This window comes from Thermobia domestica, unplaced genomic scaffold, assembly GCF_964235325.1.
Source record: "Thermobia domestica unplaced genomic scaffold, izTheDome1.hap1.1 HAP1_SCAFFOLD_117, whole genome shotgun sequence".
In the NCBI taxonomy this organism is placed as follows: domain Eukaryota; kingdom Metazoa; phylum Arthropoda; class Insecta; order Zygentoma; family Lepismatidae; genus Thermobia; species Thermobia domestica.
Window position 1 is genome coordinate 49,145 of NW_027655889.1, and position 20,482 is coordinate 69,626.

Here is a 20,482-nt window from a genome sequence, read left to right on the forward strand (position 1 = left end):
TAGAGATGAACGTCTTGTACTGTTGGACGGGCCAACTTTAGGTACAGGGACCTATAAATAATAACTTCAATTATATTTGTCACTCAAAAAACTGGGGGCCAAGCTACCCCCGGGCTCAATCCGCCGCTGGGTTTCGGTATGAGCTCATTGTTCAATTCCTTGTTGGGTTGATTTCTTTTGCAGCATTTATTCTAACTGATAAGTCAACCTAAAAACTAAATTATTATAGTTTAATACTTACTGGTAAAATGAAGCATATAGATGACATAGGAATTGAAGTTACATCTCTCTGACATGGCTCCCGTGACAATTGCAACGGCTGTTCCCAACAGCATGAGTTCAAAGAACCAATGAGAAAACAGCACTGGTGGTAGATCCATTGCAGCGAAGTAAGATAAACCAATGAAAAATGGTCCAATACCTGCCTGGAATGGGTAACCGATTATCCAATATATCAGAACTGCAACACCTGTTGTAAAATAATAATAATAATAATAATAATAATAATAATAATAATAATAATAATAACTAGCAATGTCGTGTATAGTGAAAATAACCGAAAAATATAATATTATGTATAAGTTAGGGAAGTTAACTCCACTACCCTCCACTGATTTCAGTCTCAAGCAATAAATGTTCTAGAACCTCGAATGGAGTACAAATGATATATATCGAGTATTCTAAAAATGGCGCCCACGGACGCCAGAGCGTTGTTCTTCAGGACAAAATAAAGCGAAAAGGAGGCCTCAATATACCTTCTGAGGCCTCCTTTAGCCGCTATCGGGAATCAAAATTTCACTATGTGGCAACGTCTCAGATTCATTTGGAACAATTACCATTGCTCTACGAATAAGTGGTGCCGGTGTCAACGTCTATCAAATTTAACTGCCATCTGGAAAGAATCGATGTAATTATTTGATGGTTTGATAGATCTTCACAGTTCTTTATCTGCGACGTTGCTACATAGTACAATTCACGTCTCCAGACCGAAAAGGTATACAATTACATATATTTTTCGCTTTATTTTGACTTAAAGAATAATGCTCTATAGTCCTTGCGCATCATTTTAGAACACCCTATATAACGAAGTAACGAAAACCCATTAATGAAGTAACATTTTCTTAATGTTGAGATGAGTTGATTTTAGTTTAGCGTCCCTTTCAGCAGCGAGGCTATATGAGACGTGGACCTACTGATTAACGTGGAATCCGAATCACATGAGCTCCCGCCGGGAATCGAACACGGGTCTCCCACGCCAAAGGCGCGTACGCTAACCGCTTAGCCACGAGCGAGCTCAAATGTTGAAATGAATTTATACCTTATCCTTCAGAGAGTTTAACCTCAAATGCCAAGTTGAACGCCGTAACTTGGAACTTTTCCTGGCGGAGAAAGTATTAATATTTACCACCCCCCCACCTCACCCCTCCCAGAAAATATGAAATATGAAGTTTGGCGACTTTGGAATTTACAACTTTAATAATCAATTATTATTATTTCTAGGGACCTCAGTGAGCGATTTATTGAATTGGGTTCAGATTACATTTATGCTTCATCTTGCAAGGTACCTTCGCATAGTGTCCCGTCGGGATTCGTGTAAAATTGATTCAAATGTAAAATTTTCCGCGGCCCAACGTGTGATGTACTAATTTTAGCGGCCAATACCGGTAATTTGCGACGGTATGTCCGAAATTCAATCATACACTACTATAACGCTCGGATACAAAATAGCTGAACTGTCCGTATTCGCCCGCCTTTACTCTATATGATATTTTCCTTGATAGAACTTGACGTTTCTAAATTGTAATCCTTAATTATGTACGCAGGACATACGCACAAATCTGCTTATAAGCTTTCGCATGTGCAGTGTGCAATGTAAGTTTTTTTTTTTTTTTTTTTTTTTTTGTAAGGTTTCATTTTTACAAGATTAATCTCTAGTCATTTCTTGTATAGTCTTTACCTCATAAGTTGTGGTACCTCATTTCGGCTGCTATGAAATCCCCTTCTCATATATGTAACTGTAGTGATTCATCTTCCTTTTGAATGGTATGTTCAGCAATTCCAAAGTTTATGTGACAGGACACGCTGCCCCATCAGCATTTGTGTACCCGTTTTCGCAAATTTTGCGTTTAGCTCACTTCGAGCAATATGATTAAGCGCTCCGCTCAGTAACCTTCTAAACTCTACCTTAGCTATCTAAACTTGACTGGCAACATTGACAACACATGATCAGGGAGCAGCAGGTTGAATCAAGAGCAAGAAAAGCAGGTTGCAGGTTAACAAAAGAGAAAAAATGCAGTGTAATAAAAACAAGTGGGAAAGTATAAAGAAAAAAATGAAATAAAAATGCAACTATCAAGAAGTGTTTGTAGGTGAATTAATAAAACAAGAAGTGTTTAAGAACTTGTTTTGTTTTGTATTAACCTATCAGTCAAGGTAAGAAACTAACAAGTAAGCCGTATTCGTAAAGAAGCCAGCCACTGCAAGTAAACATCGCATGTCACGTACTAATGTCAACGAAAAGAATTAAAACAAGTGCTATTTGTATACGGTATACGACACATTAAAGCATGCTTTGCATTCGTAACATTATAAAATTCTTTTAATATTACCGTAATAACATATGCGCATATAAAAAGTAAATCTAAAATATTATTACATTATTTATATAAGCCAACATAATAATATCCATTTCAAATACTTCATTCATGACCTAATCTATTTTATTGGATACTGCATATCAGTGCTACAAAAAGTAAATATAATGTTTCTTGCGCCAGTCAATGTTAGTAAAAGTCAGTCACTTGTATACACTCTAGAGAGTCAGTAAATATAAAACGTCATGTATATACTAAGCACACAATACAAACGCATTACTTTGTATTAAATTCTTTTAGTCTTAAGCTCAACTTTAAAACATATATCCACAAAAAGCGCTTAAAAAAAAATCAATCTATATTTAATATAAGCCTATATAATAGCAAAATATTACTTCAATTTATAGCTATAAAAATATCCAACAACCACAGTAGTACTATAACATCGTTACATAACTGCATTATTTCTAAAAACTATGCTAGCTAACATATTTATCTGTAAAAAATGTTTAAAATATCAGTAATAAGTTAAATTCAATCTAAATAAAAGTTCGCCAGTCGCGACTATCAAGTGTCATTTAGTTAGTCACTTTGTAGGTAAATTAGTATTACACTAGTAAATCATCTGTTCGGGCAAAAAACTGAAAATAAAAACAATTATACCAAGTAGCAAAAATAATATAATAGTTCAGTGCATCTGTAAAAAGGAAATAATTAAAAAATAATAAATGAATAATAAATACAAATATAAATAAGAGATCAAACTTCTTTCTAAACATTTAAAATAACATAATTTGCTACTGTCGTCTGGACTTTCCGTTATTCTGAAAAGACTAAATAGTAAAGAAACCTTATTGCATGTATTATTATTATTTTTTGTTGTATATAGTATTTTATATGTTTCCTTGTTTTATATATTTTATTTCTTTTGAGTACTTGTCAATCTAAGTTTTATGTTAAACACTATCAATAATTAAAATCAGTGATGTTATCAAATCATTATTGAAGCAACTGTTTACGTGAAAATATTGTTCATTTATGGTAATCATTATCTGTTGTGTATATAAATGTTATTTTGTGATAAAATGTAGTATTATAAAAACAAATATAGTATATAAATACATATGGTTTTTAATAGCAAATTTACGCAAGTGTATTCTAAAACTTCTAAGTCTAAATTGCATCATCTCTCTACGTCCACGCTACGTCTAACAACTTCGTAAATCACAACATAGTAAAAATTTGTATTAAAGGCTTAAATGGTAAATTGTCGATTACGACCCAAAAGTGTTGTAATATTAATATTAATATTCTTATTTAAGTTCACTATTTCTTGATACACTGTTTTCGGAGCATGCGCTCCTGCTACCGGGATTCCGGATAACGGGAGGTTATTAAAATTTTGTTTCATATTTTAACCATTAATACCCTCCACCGTTACCGTCACCGTCACATTTTAGATTATGAGACTTATGCGCTTGTGAAAAATAGTTGCAATCAAGAGTGTGATTTTCGTGGACTGCTAGTTGTGTAGTTTACTTCGTCGTAAAAAAAAGTAAACATGGGTGGAAATCGGCGTAATCGACAAAGAGACAGTGCAAGTGCAAGTGAATCTGGTAATGCGGCCATGTCAGACTCAGATAAAGTAGTGTGTTGTGACGATCCAGCTAGAGATGGGTATCATGTACAATGTTGTCTGTGTGATCGCTGGTATCACCGCGTGTGTAGTCAAATGACAGAAGAACAATGGAATGCTCAAAATGAACTCGAGGATGATGCACCAATTGAAGCATTATGGAAGTGCGAACAGTGCAAACCACGTAAGGTGATGGAAATGGGAGAACGAAGTTTGTCTTTGGATGCAATGGAGCAGATGCTTATCCGAATGTTTGAGAAGTATAATGAAAAGGGACAATGTGAGTTGAGATCGAAAATCAAGGAAGATTTTCAGATTGAGATGAAGGTCATTCAGGAGGATTTACGGGATAGTAGACAGCAATTGGAGAACAAGATTGAAGAAGTTAGCAAGAAGTGTAACAGGACGAGCGCCGTGTTAACTCAACAGGTAAATAAATTGTCACGAAAGATGGACGGAACCCAGCAGGACATTCAAGATTTGAAGAATACTGTGCGTAAACTCGAGGAAGTGGCAATACTAACAGAGAAAAAGGCGAGTCAGCAATTTGAAGAAGTAAATAAAAGAATCGATCAGGTATCGAAGAGCTGTGTAGCAGGTATGGCACAATGTCAGGACAGGATGCAGGATGAGATTGCAGATGTGAAGCATGAGGTGTTACAGATGACTACCGCACAGATAGAAGATCGTTTGGCCAAAGAAGAGTTAAAAGTCATGCAGAAGACTGATGAATGTAAAAAGGTGATAGAAGAGGTTTCAGGAAAAATGATTAGAGCCAACGCGGTGATAAATAATCAACTGCAAGAGTGTCGCGCCGAAGTGAGTCAGTCAAAGGCTGTCATGTGGCAAAACACTTCGGAACTGTGGAAAGTACAAGAAAAATTGGCTTGTCAGGAGGTAGCAATCGCGTCACTTCAACAAAAAATAAAGGAAAAATGGCGAAGACATAGCTCTGGTGTAAAAGAGGAAACAAATGTGAAGCGGCCATACAATTTTGCTCAATCTTCAAGCTTGGATGAAAGGCGCAATAGAAGTGATTCCAGTGGTACCTGCTGTGAAAGAAGTGCCCTCAATAGTACGGCGGCTTCTCGGAGCAAGGAACCTGAGGTGCATTCAAGTTATCGGAGAAGACGAAGGAGACGGATCAAGACCAGTTCGTCTGATGAGAGCGGGTATTCAGAAGATGGATGGTCCCCAAAGACGGAAAGAAGAAGGAACCGACAAAGAAGACAGCTTCCTTCTAACGGTAACGAGAATGAAAACGCCAAAAGACTAACAAACCGTCGCGGAGTCTATTCGGAAGCAGCTCAGGACTACAGGAAGAAAATGGAAAAGGAAGAAGACGAAAAGGAACTGAAATTGCGATTGACGGATATAAAATCGTTCACGCACTATCCACCAAAAAAAGGTGATTTGTCAGCTCAAGCATTTATCATACAATTTGAGCGAGAGTGTGCTCTAATGGGGGTGCGACCTAGTCAGGCGCTTAAGGTATTACCGTTCATATTAAGAGACGCAGTGTTGTCATGGTATTATTCAAATGTGAATAAGTTCCTCACGTATGCCGACTTTAAGCAAATGTTCTTAAGGCATTATCATTCAGAAAATGTGACATGTGCTAAGCTAACGCGCCTTAAGACTGTGCCATTCAACCCTAAGGTTGACGGGAGTGTTGAACGTTTTGTTACGAATCGATTTTGTCAGATTAGGGACTTGGATTCACAGAGCAGTGAAGTCCAGATTTGCAACACTATCATAACTTTGCTACCAGTTCAGTATCAGAAACAGTTGGTTTCAATACGAGGCCAGGAGTTAGCAGAAATTCTTGAAACAGTCCGACGACTTGAACTGATTCACGACACATGGGAAGCAAGACGGAAGACAGGAAGAGATGGCGCTAGAAGATGGGAGGACGGTAAAGAGGTGATTACTCGTAAAGCTAAGGTAGAAGCTATATCGAAGGACCAGGAGGATAACAAGACAGAGCCTGCGAACAGAAGAGAAGAATCACCGTACGAAGGACGAGATGGTGCAAAAGGACGCGGAAACTATCGACGCGGCAGACGAGGTGGTCGTGCACGTTCTTGGAGAGGAAGAAGACGGCCAAAAAGGAAGTGGTCCACACACGAAGAATATGAAAGAGATGACCCGAGATCCTCCCAAGAGGATATGCAGCACCGTTGGGATCCTCGGGGAAGTCCAGATTCAAAAAACTAAATGAAGTATCCACCTCGCGGGTCGGAGGTAGGTACAATTTGTGTTGTGAGAAGACCCATAAGAAAAGTGTAAGTGAGGATATACCTGAGGAAGTGTATAGTGGTGTATATAGTCCTTTATGTGTACATGAGTATGAGTGTAGAAATGAGACGAATATTTTTCGAGTTAAATTTCAATGTATAGCTGGACAAGAGTGGGAGTATAACACAGACTGTGAGAATATTGACAATGTGAAGACTGACTTTGAACGAATAAAAGAATGGTCTGGTGTCATACGAGTAAGTGTGTTGGATGAAGTTGTACAAGCACTTGTTGATAGCGGTGCTGAGGTGACGTTGTGTAGTTTAGAGTTATGGAAAAAGGTTACAAAGATTATATCACGTCCGAAATTGAAACCAGCACCCCACGTAGTTCTTCTCGATTATAGTGGAACCAGGAAGAAAATGGTGAAAGGAGAAGTATATCTTCCTGTGACAATTCAAGGAATACAGACGAATGTTCAAGCTTTTGTGGTCGACGGGCTCAACCAAGATCTTCTACTGGGTCGTGACTACATGAGCAAGTTTCAAGTCAGAATGAATTTTGGAAATGGCATGGTAACCATTCAAACTGGGGAACAAGAAGTCGTAGTACCCATGGTTCAAGCGAAGGAAGAAGAAACGTGTAATAATATGATTAATGAGTTGAGTGTGGATTACCCTCTCCCTGTAAACGTCCCAAAGGAAGAATGGAGTGAATGCAAATGCCATCCAGAGGAAGTATGCGGCTCACAGGTATGTGGATGCAATCGCGAAGATCTAAAAGAAGTTTTAAATCAGTGAAACAGCGTATTAATGCAACAAGAAGACTCGTATAATGAAGCTAGGTCAAGGCAAAAAGAAAATTGCAACCTGAGACGAATTACGCTGGCACAAATAAAGGATCAAGCTCTTGTGGAATCTTTGTATGACCCACTTGTTCAGGAAATTCAATGTTCGGCTTGCTGTCCAAAGAGAGTGGAAGTCATGGAAGTCAGGGAAGAAGCGACTGGTTCAGAAAACTCCTATTGCTCCGGAACACAAGGAAATGTTGTTCAATGTGCTAATGAAGAAAAGAAAAGTTTTCGCCCATTTTCCAGGAAAATGTAACAAGTTTAAGTATACAATCCAGGTTACCACTGAAGATCCAATTGTGAAACGACCGTACCCAATTCCACTGTGTTATCGAGATAAAGCAAGGGAGCAGATCCAAAAATGGTTGCGTCAAGGTATCATTGAGCCTGCAGTGTCAAAACATCATCATCCCCTGGTAATAGTCAGAAAGAAGAACTCGGATGAGGTTAGAGTCTGTCTTGATTTGGTCCAACTCAATAAATTCGTATCTTTGACAAATCTGAAGGTCGAACGCCTTAATAACCTCTTTGCAAGATTTAATGGGATGACCTGTGCAACGTCCCTTGACCTGGTGCATTCCTACTGCCAAATCAAGTTAACTGAAGATTATAGGGATCTTGTAGCATTCTCTTTTGAAGGCCAGATGTACCGGCATTGCAGAGTACCCTTTGGTTACAAGAATGGTGAAGCTTGTTTAATGGCAGCGTTACAGAGAGTGTTAAGAATTGCTATTCTTAAAAAGATCTTACTGTATATAAATAACATTTTAATTCCAAAAACTGATCCAATAGCTCATCTTGAATTGTTAGACCAAGTATTATATAAGTTAGAAAAAGCAAATATGACGGTCAATTTAAAGAAATGCACATTTATGGTATCTGAGGCAAATTTCTTAGGTTTTGTGGTAACACCTGTAGGGATAGCAAAAAATCCAGAGTACGTGGATATAGTTAAATCATTGCCAAGGCCGACAACTATAAAAACATTGCAAAAAACCTTAGGATTTTTTCAGTGGTGCTCCAAATTTATACATGATTTTGCTCGTAAGTCAGCACCATTATACCAGCTGCTTAAACAAGGAAAGAAATGGACCTGGTTGCCTAAACATACGAATTGTTTCGAGAAAATAAAACATGAGATCTATAAAAACATACTTTTGGTGCATCCAGATATGTCAAAAAACTTCATTATCATAGTTGACGGCTCAACTATTGGGACTGCTGCTATTTTAACACAAAATTATAAAGATGGAAAACAAATTATTGGTTTCACTGGACACATACTTAAGCCTTGCAAATCTCGCTATACCATTACCAAAATAGAGATGTTGGGTGTTGTAAAAGCTATAAGAAAATGGCATAATTTATTAATAGGGCATCATGTGATCATACAAACTAATCATCAAGCTTTGGTGCATTTTAAGAGCATAAAATATTGGAATACAAGGTTATATCGGTGGTATATTAAAATGCAAGATGTGAAGTTGAAAATCCAATACATACCTGGAGTAACCAACGTCGCAGCGGATACTTTGTCTCGTATTACCGTATGCCAATCACCTAAAATTGTTACAATTTTCAATTTTCATGTCCTTCCAGAAGATTTAGCAAATATGACCAGTGAGAATTGGAAGCAATACCAACGTGAAAATCCAAGATTAATAAAGTATATTGATGCTCTGGAGCAAGATCAGACCAATGTACCAGAAATAAGTTGGGAAAAATCTGTACGACTGTATTATAAGATCCAACAAGGTGTGCTGTTAAAACGTGATTTTCATTTAAAAGATAAATGAAAGATAGTTGTACCCAAAAGTTTAGTAAAAAAAGTACTGAAATGTTACCATGATGACAGGGGTCATTTTGGATATGCGAAGACACACACAATGCTTCTAGAAAATTTCGTTTGGAAAAACATGTATACTGATGTCCAACAATACATCCACAATTGTGTATTGTGTATAAAACACAAAGCTGATCCTCATCCTCTCTCAAGAAAGCTACAGTCAGTCACCGTCTCAAAAGCCCGAAAGTTACTATCAGTTGATGTGGTAAAAAAGCTTCCAACCAGCAAGTCAAACATGTCATATGTATGCACGTGCATGAATGTGTTTACCAGGCATCTAGTAGCGTACCCAATAAGACGAGCTACAACTGCTGCAATCCTGAGGTGTCTGGATTTGTATTTTATGCATTTAGGCATTCCAGACGCCATTATATGTGACAACGGTCCATGTTTTGTATCTAATAAGTTCCTAAAATCAATGGCTAATAAAAAAGTTAAAGTGTATCACACCACACCATACCATCCTCAAGCAAATCCCGTGGAGAGGATGCATAAAAAAATAAATAGGCTTTGGAAGTTATATTGTGCTGGACAACATGTAAATTAAAGTAAGCAATTGTAAAATATCGTTATGTTACTAAATTATACTATTGTAAAAAATCTGAACGTTGCTCCAGTCCAAGCACATCTAAACGTAAAGGATGTAACGCCTGTGATAAAACAACTGTTCCAAGAGAAAACTAATAAAGACGAAAATTCGTAAAACAACCGGCTACTTATGGTTGCACACCGTAAAAAGTCTCAAATGGCAAAAAAAAATCAACGTACCAACAAAAAAATGACATCGAATCGGCATGCTAATGTAGGCGATCTTATATTCCTCAAGGCACATCCCATCAGTGATGCAGCAGCACAGCAAATAAAAAAAATGTTTAATCTGTACTCAGAACCATACTTATGTGTTCGTAAGCCAAGTCTTAAGGTTGTAAAGCTGATTAATCCAAACAATGAAAAATCAATAAAACACCAATCCAAACATCAGTGTAAATTATGAAAGCCCACTAAGGAAAAATACTAAAAATAGCAAAAAAAGGCAAAAAAAAATTGTGCTAGTCAACTTTTGAAAAACTTACCTAATAAATACTGCAAATAAATTGCGGGCAGTACATATTCAAAATATTGTGTATATATGTATATAAGTGTATGTGTCAGGTTTCATTTGTTTGTGTATTATCTTGTTCTTATAAGTATATGTAAAACTAAGTAAAAGTTAATCTGTAAGTGCTTAGTAACGGCGCAGAAATCAACCTATTCGGACGCCATATGTGACAGGACACGCTGCCCCATCAGCATTTGTGTACCCGTTTTCGCAAATTTTGCGTTTAGCTCACTTCGAGCAATATGATTAAGCGCTCCGCTCAGTAACCTTCTAAACTCTACCTTAGCTATCTAAACTTGACTGGCAACATTGACAACACATGATCAGGGAGCAGCAGGTTGAATCAAAAGCAAGAAAAGCAGGTTGCAGGTTAACAAAAGAGAAAAAATGCAGTGTAATAAAAACAAGTGGGAAAGTATAAAGAAAAAAATGAAATAAAAATGCAACTATCAAGAAGTGTTTGTAGGTGAATTAATAAAACAAGAAGTGTTTAAGAACTTGTTTTGTTTTGTATTAACCTATCAGTCAAGGTAAGAAACTAACAAGTAAGCCGTATTCGTAAAGAAGCCAGCCACTGCAAGTAAACATCGCATGTCACGTACTAATGTCAACGAAAAGAATTAAAACAAGTGCTATTTGTATACGGTATACGACACATTAAAGCATGCTTTGCATTCGTAACATTATAAAATTCTTTTAATATTACCGTAATAACATATGCGCATATAAAAAGTAAATCTAAAATATTATTACATTATTTATATAAGCCAACATAATAATATCCATTTCAAATACTTCATTCATGACCTAATCTATTTTATTGGATACTGCATATCAGTGCTACAAAAAGTAAATATAATGTTTCTTGCGCCAGTCAATGTTAGTAAAAGTCAGTCACTTGTATACACTCTAGAGAGTCAGTAAATATAAAACGTCATGTATATACTAAGCACACAATACAAACGCATTACTTTGTATTAAATTCTTTTAGTCTTAAGCTCAACTTTAAAACATATATCCACAAAAAGCGCTTAAAAAAAATCAATCTATATTTAATATAAGCCTATATAATAGCAAAATATTACTTCAATTTATAGCTATAAAAATATCCAACAACCACAGTAGTACTATAACATCGTTACATAACTGCATTATTTCTAAAAACTATGCTAGCTAACATATTTATCTGTAAAAAATGTTTAAAATATCAGTAATAAGTTAAATTCAATCTAAATAAAAGTTCGCCAGTCGCGACTATCAAGTGTCATTTAGTTAGTCACTTTGTAGGTAAATTAGTATTACACTAGTAAATCATCTGTTCGGGCAAAAAACTGAAAATAAAAACAATTATACCAAGTAGCAAAAATAATATAATAGTTCAGTGCATCTGTAAAAAGGAAATAATTAAAAAATAATAAATGAATAATAAATACAAATATAAATAAGAGATCAAACTTCTTTCTAAACATTTAAAAGAACATAATTTGCTACTGTCGTCTGGACTTTCCGTTATTCTAAAAAGACTAAATAGTAAAGAAACCTTATTGCATGTATTATTATTATTTTTTGTTGTATATAGTATTTTATATGTTTCCTTGTTTTATATATTTTATTTCTTTTGAGTACTTGTCAATCTAAGTTTTATGTTAAACACTATCAATAATTAAAATCAGTGATGTTATCAAATCATTATTGAAGCAACTGTTTACGTGAAAATATTGTTCATTTATGGTAATCATTATCTGTTGTGTATATAAATGTTATTTTGTGATAAAATGTAGTATTATAAAAACAAATATAGTATATAAATACATATGGTTTTTAATAACAAATTTACGCAAGTGTATTCTAAAACTTCTAAGTCTAAATTGCATCATCTCTCTACGTCCACGCTACGTCTAACAACTTCGTAAATCACAACATAGTAAAAATTTGTATTAAAGGCTTAAATGGTAAATTGTCGATTACGACCCAAAAGTGTTGTAATATTAATATTAATATTCTTATTTAAATTCACTATTTCTTGATACACTGTTTTCGGAGCATGCGCTCCTGCTACCGGGATTCCGGATAACGGGAGGTTATTAAAATTTTGTTTCATATTTTAACCATTAATACCCTCCACCGTTACCGTCACCGTCACATTTATTCAAGGAACGTTCAGTACCTCATGTAAACAAATACATGTGGTGATTGCTTCATTTTATTGGTTAAAGAGTCTTGGAACATCCATGCGGCAAAAGAAAATAGTCTATTGTTAAGTAAGCTGTTTTTCAACGTTTTTGTTGCTTATAAGGCTCATTATCAGAAATGCAATTTCCTTACAGTTAAATAACAGAAACAACATTATATCTAAGAACTAAATTGAATTAATGCAACAAAAGAGAATACGCATGCGTAGAAGGTGGCTTTGACCCTTCTTGCGCGCGAATCACAGTTTACAATATGGCTGCGTGCGGGAAGTATGTAAAACAGGGCACGTGCTTCTCGAAAGAAGCGCTGACCGATAGCCAATCATCCGATGACTGGCGGAGTAATACCATTCTGCAATGTTTACTTCTGGATCAGAAGGTTCGTTGAATGACTTTAGTAGCACATGTTACTAGTTTGCCATGAAACGTTTTCCTTTTTTTCGTGATCCCAAGTTTTGTTCTATTTCTGGCAAAATACTCACTTCACCTCGTTAAATAGAATGACTGCAACATTAGGGTAGTCCAAAATCAAATGCAAAATAATCAACTTGTTCAAAATAATTCTCCACAGGGCTTATTTTGTTCCTCTAGTCATAAGCTACTGCTAAATTTCAGCCCTATTGCTTAATATTTACAGGTCGTTCCATTTAAAATCTTTTTGTACATGTAGTATTACGAATGATCTGATGCTAGAATTTTTGGGAGGTATACATTAGACCGTTTACAAAAATACAGCGTATGCCCACATCTATATAGGCCCTATACTCGTTCATTCGTAAATTTGTAAAGTAACACTTTCGATAATTAGAATTCTGGCTGCGTACGCCATCTTGAAAAGCGCTACCTTGCGTCTTATATTACCTTGAATTTGTATCCGTAGCTGACATTGAGGAAACGAAGGAAAAGAAAGAAAAGAAAAAAAAACATTGGGTCGCCGTTATTCCTTCTTACACTATAATTTATAGACCAGTAAACACAACGCTACTTACTCCAGATTCTTGTACACTACTTGCGTTGTCAATGCTAAGGAAAAGACGAGGAAAAGAAAGAAAAAGAAATCATTTAGGATAACACCATATATCTTGCATCTCTGTTTATTTAACTTTCCTTGTAATAAACGCATAACAAAAGACTCTCATTGACATTTATGATCGTGGAAAGCTAGATTCAGGAAAAAAAAATCTTTATATTCCGTTTAAGTTCCTCAAACCTTTTAACGCCAACACCACTCAAAGATAAATAACAATATGAATTAAGCCACACTGTACTAACAGTAAGAGAGTTGTTTACATTTCTAGACAATAGCACAAAATCCTTGGTAGGCTACTTCACCAACGGAAATTTATCGATTACATTACCACTCGTGAACATCTCCTTGCAAAGGGAGAGAGACCTACGGCTGCGTCGATTAACCTTCCCCCTTTTAGCACATAACTTCTCCACTTCACCCGCATCCAACTGCTAAGAGGGCATTTCCCTCGACATTTACTATTAGCAGCGGCGGTAATAACATTAAACTCTGTAGCACATTATGGGGAACACAAAACCAGCCAGTGAAACTAGACTCGACTTCTGACACTCCCGCATTGAAGTACGAGTGGTATCGTACACCCACCGTCTTAACGTGCTTCACTGATCTAGTGAGCAACATCACAATCAAACGTAACAGAACAACTCGAGAATGCAAACTTTGGGTGCGGCGACTTAATGCTTAGATTGTAGATTATATAGATATACATATGTATATAGTTATTGATAAACAATACGGAATGCCCGCTGCTAGACAGACATGAACTAGCCATCGCTAATCAATCTTTAATTTATCAAATAGAATGCCTGAGAGAATAGACAATACGGAATACCTGTTGCTAACATACATGTGCTAGATGGCAGCTAGTAATATATTATACATCTAGACAACTCTAAGAGATGATCTTATTCAGAGCAAGAGAGAAACGGCTTTGATATCAGACTACCCCGCTGGCGTATGATTCAACTTACTGGATAGAGACTCACTCTCGTTTACTCGGACATATTACGGACAAAACTCATTTCGGACAATATTATGGACATTGTAAACTGACTCGGATAATATATATATATGTATACACCAAGAAAGACTGAGAATTATTGAACGTATATTATTGTTTGTTCATAAGTAATCTGTAGTAAGATAGTGAACACACGAAGACATTGATATGACGTTAGATATTATATTTAACAATTTGGACAACTATAAATGGTGGACAATTTCTTCCGCAACTTCCCGGATGATACCAGTTTCTTCACAAGACGGAATAAAAAGAAATAGACATATTTACCTAGTAGACAGTTACCAAAGCTCACCCGACCGTGGTTTCACTTTACGAATAGGGACACTGTGGAAACACTGTGAAACAGCACTCCAGGGTGGCGACCGGTCCTGATGACTCCTCCAACATCTCACCATGTGTACAGCCATAACCTCGGCGTGGGTTGATCACACGACGACCCCTCCTGGGTTAATAGCAAAAGCATACGTTCCGCTACTATCTCCACCAGGTAGACAAACAATCACTGCAAAGCTGCTGCAATGTTCATCCTCACAACAGCGACCACAGTTAGACACATTAAATTCCAGAGAGGCAGGCTGAGCTGACAACAAGTAATATAGGACGAAGTCCCTTGCCAAGAAAATGTAGTAAGGGTGGACGGAAATTCACCACGTCAAGAGAAGGAGGCCATACATCAATCGAGTTCAGTCCCGGAGACAGCACAAAAGGGATTTCTGAACTTCAGCTTTCATCACATTAACAGTTAGGAAATATCCAACCAATCTCAGCCATGCTTCAAAACGCACAGGTCGAATATTTGAGTAAGTTCTCTTGTGATTCTTGTTTATACCCGCTAGCCTAGCATACCGTTCGACTAAAACAGCTTCTTTAAATATTATATTAAAGAACAGCCACTCACTGCATAGCTCACTGTAAATTAATATCCAAAAATATGGACAATCGTGCTTCTCACCACACCACGGCCATATTCGCAGTTCGTAGTACAAAGAAAAGGTGAACCAGAGGGGCTCTCCGCAGCCCTCTCACTTCCGGATTGGTCATTCCATACTACGCATCAAAGCGTAGAATGGAACTAAAGGAGAATAAAAATTATATAAACGAGCATTTATATATGCAGATTCATAATAATCCTTCCGTTTTACATGAAACACAAAATTTTAAATTATTTCAAACGATCCGAGCTACTCTCAAAAGCCGCTCAACGCAAACCATAGACATACAAAGGAAAGTAGCATACTACATCTACACGCACTAGTCCAATTGTCAACCATCTTGAATCCTTCATGAAAGTCGAGAATTGAGAAAATATAATAAGAAATAATATTAGCTGAGAGCTGATTGAACATTTCCGCAAATATTCTCTTTGAGAAAATGTAACGCTCAAAGAGGAACGTTACATCCACCCAGAGGACAAGGAAAAAAAAAGAAAAAAAATATATTTCTCTCTCTCTTTTTTTTTACCCTATATATTATTATTAGAAGTTATTTATATGGATAATCTCGAAGAAGTTCATCTCTTCGTTCTTTGGAACAGTTGAATTTCTTCAAATTATGAAAATTCTGCGTTCCCACACTTTCCCCAGTGAGGGTATGCAAAATCACTGAGTTTTTCAGAACCCTTCTAGCCAAGAAAGGGCCCGAGAAACATTTCATATATTTAGCAAATTTTCCTTTAACTGAAGAGGAAAGATGGTGAAGTTTAACCATTACTAGGTCTCCTTCTTCTAACTTAACCTCCCTTCCTGTTCGTTTCAAAGATTTCTTAGTTTTATTAGTAACTTTAGGATACAATGTAATATGACGATCTTGGGTAGGTGTCTTCTCTAGAACACCAGGCCAAGGAAAATTCTTTTTAAATGCTTCAATAGCAGAATAAGATAAAAATAGCTCTGCAGGCGTACAATCAATACTACTACATAATGAATAATTTAGGAGTTCCTGACATCGCTTCAGTACAGTACTCCACTTAGAATGATTAGTATGACACTCTAAACGAATGATTCGGTTGAGTTCTTTATGGCTCCTTTCTGCCAAACCATTCGAAGACGGGGAATAACTAGACGTTAGTACGGATTTTATATTATGCTCCTTACAATAGTCCTGCCAGAGGCGCGAGATAAACTGTGAACCTTTATCCGAGACAATAGCATTAGGATAAGGGAACAAATAAAAATAATTCTTTTCCAACACTGAAATTATACCTTTAACATGAGCAGTCCTTAAAGGAAAGAAACAAACAAACCTAGAATAAACATCAATAATAGATAAAATATAATAATAACCATTACTAACTGGGAGCCTCCCAACGAGATCTACCGCTAGGCGGTCGTGAGGTCGACTAGCTTCTATATGAATTTCTTCTTTAAGTATTACCTGATTGGCGAACTTTGTCTCAGCACAATCAAGACAATCTCTAATATACTGTCGAATTGACAGTCTTTGTTTCTTCCAATAAAATAAAGAACGACATAAAGACATACATTTCCTAGCTCCAAAATGACCACATGAATGGACTATTCCAATTATTTCTTTTATTAACTCTTGAGGAATAACCAAAAGCCATTGGTTCGAATTCCTATGCTTAAAATATAACAAACCTTGATAACAAGTGACATGTTCCGAGGAACTATCCAATAAAGACCTTAACTTAATACAGAAGTCGTCATACTTCTGCTTTTCCCTGACTTTCTCCAGGTTGAAAAGAGACGAATCTTGGACAGACAAGAAATTGACATGATACTCTTCTAACTTCGAAGGCACTTCCGGTGGATTTCTACTCAATGTATCCGCGACAAAATTCAGACTCCCAGGACAATGCTCGAAGACAAGGTCAAACCTTTGCAATTTAAGAAGCATACGAGTCGTCCTAGTATCTAAGTTCTTCATAGAAAAAGAATGAGTGACTGCAGCATTATCCGTATGGATATACGCAGTTCTTCCAAGAATATATTGTGAAAAACGTTCACACAAAAATAAAACAGAGAGCAATTCCAACTGAAAAGAAGACAATGAAAGTTCGTGAGGTTTAACTACGACTAGCGTAGGCGATGACATTTGGATGATCGGACCCATCAGGGTACTGTGCCAGAAAACCAGCCAAATTCTCAGAACAAGCATCCGAATGGATGTGAAATGGCAAATTGAAATCTGGTTGTCCTAACGCAGGTGGATTACTGACGATTTCCCGCAATTTATAAAAGAGATCCAAAATTTCAGGAGTGAGTTTTGACGTTAGTTTCCGAATCATTATCTACGGGGACTGGAGAAATACAGCAGTCGTTTCCCCCCGTGTTCGGAAAAGACTGCAACCTCAGTTTTCCGAAGTAGATGAAGGTTGATCTTCCCTTGGATTGGAAGATGCTTCATCTCGTCTCCTATCATTATTTTGACATCTTCCGTTACGTCCTCGATTTCTTCCACGATAACGATTTCTACCATTTCCTCGATATCGATTATTATACTGATAATTATTACCATTATTGTTATTGTTATTGTTATTCCTATTTTCAGTCTGAGCATAGCTTAAAAATTCAGTTTGACAGCTACTGTCAACATGTTCTGAATTACGATTAATGATTTTAGCTTGCTTAGCGAATACTTTCTTTGTTGGAGGCCTAACTTCATGCATAGAAGTATCCTCAATCCCAGATAATAACGCTACTTTACTCATTAATTCATCAACACTATTATACTGCTGAACGGACAGCAAACGCATGTCCCTAGGCGGTAAACAATTCAAAATTAATTCCACAAGTTCCGAAGTACTCGGGGTTTCGCATATATTGTAGTAACTTTCGACTACAAACCAAACGTAATCTAACAATGAAGCAAACTTCGTCTTATCATAGCGCAAAGATTGCAACGACTTCTTCTGTGCACGCTCTATCTGAGGCGAACAATACTGATTCTTAAAAAGACGCACAAAATCTTGATAAGTTTTAATTTCAGGAGCTACTGAGCTATACCAAGCAAACGCGGCTCGCACCATACAATGTTCTACGACCCGTAGTTTGTCTCCATCAGTAAGTGAATACATACTTAAACATTTCTCAAGATCCCTCAAAAACTTCCTTGGGGCTCCAGGTTTGATATCCCCAGAATACGAAGGAAAAGATTGTAAATCTTTCTGCTTAATCGCAAAAGGCAATGAACGCGGTGCTATACCACTAAAGGTGGCAACACTGTTTCGCGATACCGGATTATTCGGCACAATAGCAGTGTGAAAAACACTAGGATCATAACTAGGCTTTAAATAGCTAGTATTAAACACTGATGGGCTATTCCCAACATGAGAAGTGATCCCTCTCGACATTGACCATGTGACAGTGTCAGTAGTACGAGTGCTATTACTTACATTATTGCTGTAATAAACAGAAGAATTAACATTTGGAAAAACATTTAAAGCACTAGCAATTACTTTGGTTTCACTAGGACTAGCTGGAAACTCGTATTTAATATCTGGTTCTGATTGCACAAACACAGGTTTACTCAGATAACTATCAGAACTAGTAACAGACGCATTGCATTCAGCAGACGTACTAACAATAGTATTAACAGGCAAATTATCTCTTGACTCAGAAAAAGACATAAAAGAATTTTCACTAATACAAGGACGTTTACAGGGAACACCTTCTTTACTCAGGCTCCCACACTCAACTGACGTAAATTTAGGTTTCTGCAATTTATCCACTTTATTAGTTAGGGTTAACACTTCAGAGAAAAGCTTAGATTGACTAGTATTACACCCTTCTAGTTCAATTTTCACTTCCTCATTCTCATTTTCAAGTTTTTTTATTCTATCAAAAACAACCTTTAATGCTTTATGATGAGATTCTGCCTCATTCTCAATGGAATCAACACGAGATTCAACAGACTCAATACACAACTTATTACTTTCAACTTCCGTTTTTACAGTATCTAACTGCGCTTGCAAATCCTTTTGATTAACAGTTAGAGAACTACAAAGATTTTCTACACTACCTATTCTTTCATCAATTTTGTTAATTGTAGTGGAGAGGCTATGTACATTTTCAACAATGCACTCCTGAATTCTAACATTGTTAGCTTCGTTACTCTCTTTAACTTTCTGCTCAACGCTTTCTAGTTTACTTTCTATTTTGCTATTAATATTAGCTTTACTTTCTTCTATCTTACTCAATACAAGAGCGAACATTTCAGCAAGTTCACTAACGTGCTCTGTCCCTTTTTCGCTACCTTGCGGGGACTTAGGCGAAGAAAAATGCTTGGGAGGTGATTCGTTCTCACGCTCCGACACTTCAGGAGAAGCATGCACGTCGCATTTAGGACAAACCCAAACAAAAGAATCTGAGCTAACAGCTTCGAAAACACTAGAAGTATCCTTTAACTTAACACAAACAAAATGTGACCATTCGTGACACCTGTCACAAGATATAGCACGTTTCTTATCAGAATCAATTTGTTCCGCGGCAGCAAGAGGTTCACTACAACAAACACAAATAATATCATCTCCATTAGGAGGAAGATTCCTCGACTCAGCCGACATTCTTACTTACTGACTTATAAGTCTAATAAACATAAACATATGTGAGCTCCATCCAGTATATCTCATCAACACCAACGCAACAGTCCGTATCACTCGTTTCTTCCCGCATGACACGACAAAAATAGTGTAACATTTTAGACAATAAAATAATCCTACAGCTGGGTTCGCCATCTTGTAAAGTAACACTTTCGATAATTAGAATTCTGGCTGCGTACGCCATCTTGAAAAGCGCTACCTTGCGTCTTATATTACCTTGAATTTGTATCCGTAGCTGACATTGAGGAAACGAAGGAAAAGAAAGAAAAGAAAAAAAAACATTGGGTCGCCGTTATTCCTTCTTACACTATAATTTATAGACCAGTAAACACAACGCTACTTACTCCAGATTCTTGTACACTACTTGCGTTGTCAATGCTAAGGAAAAGACGAGGAAAAGAAAGAAAAAAAAA

General features: G+C 36.6%; 1 protein-coding gene across 1 annotated transcript in view; it reads right to left on the reverse strand.

Annotated features, from left to right (window-relative positions):
- Positions 1 to 230: 230 nt before the first annotated feature.
- The window catches only part of LOC145676359 (putative ammonium transporter 1), a 39,401-nt gene continuing 19,149 nt past the window's right edge, over positions 231 to 20,482 (reverse strand). The window contains exon 4 of the mRNA XM_081747216.1: positions 231 to 469. Within this exon, the coding sequence (XP_081603342.1) occupies positions 231 to 469 (239 nt within the window). The remainder of the gene's footprint in view (positions 470 to 20,482) is intronic.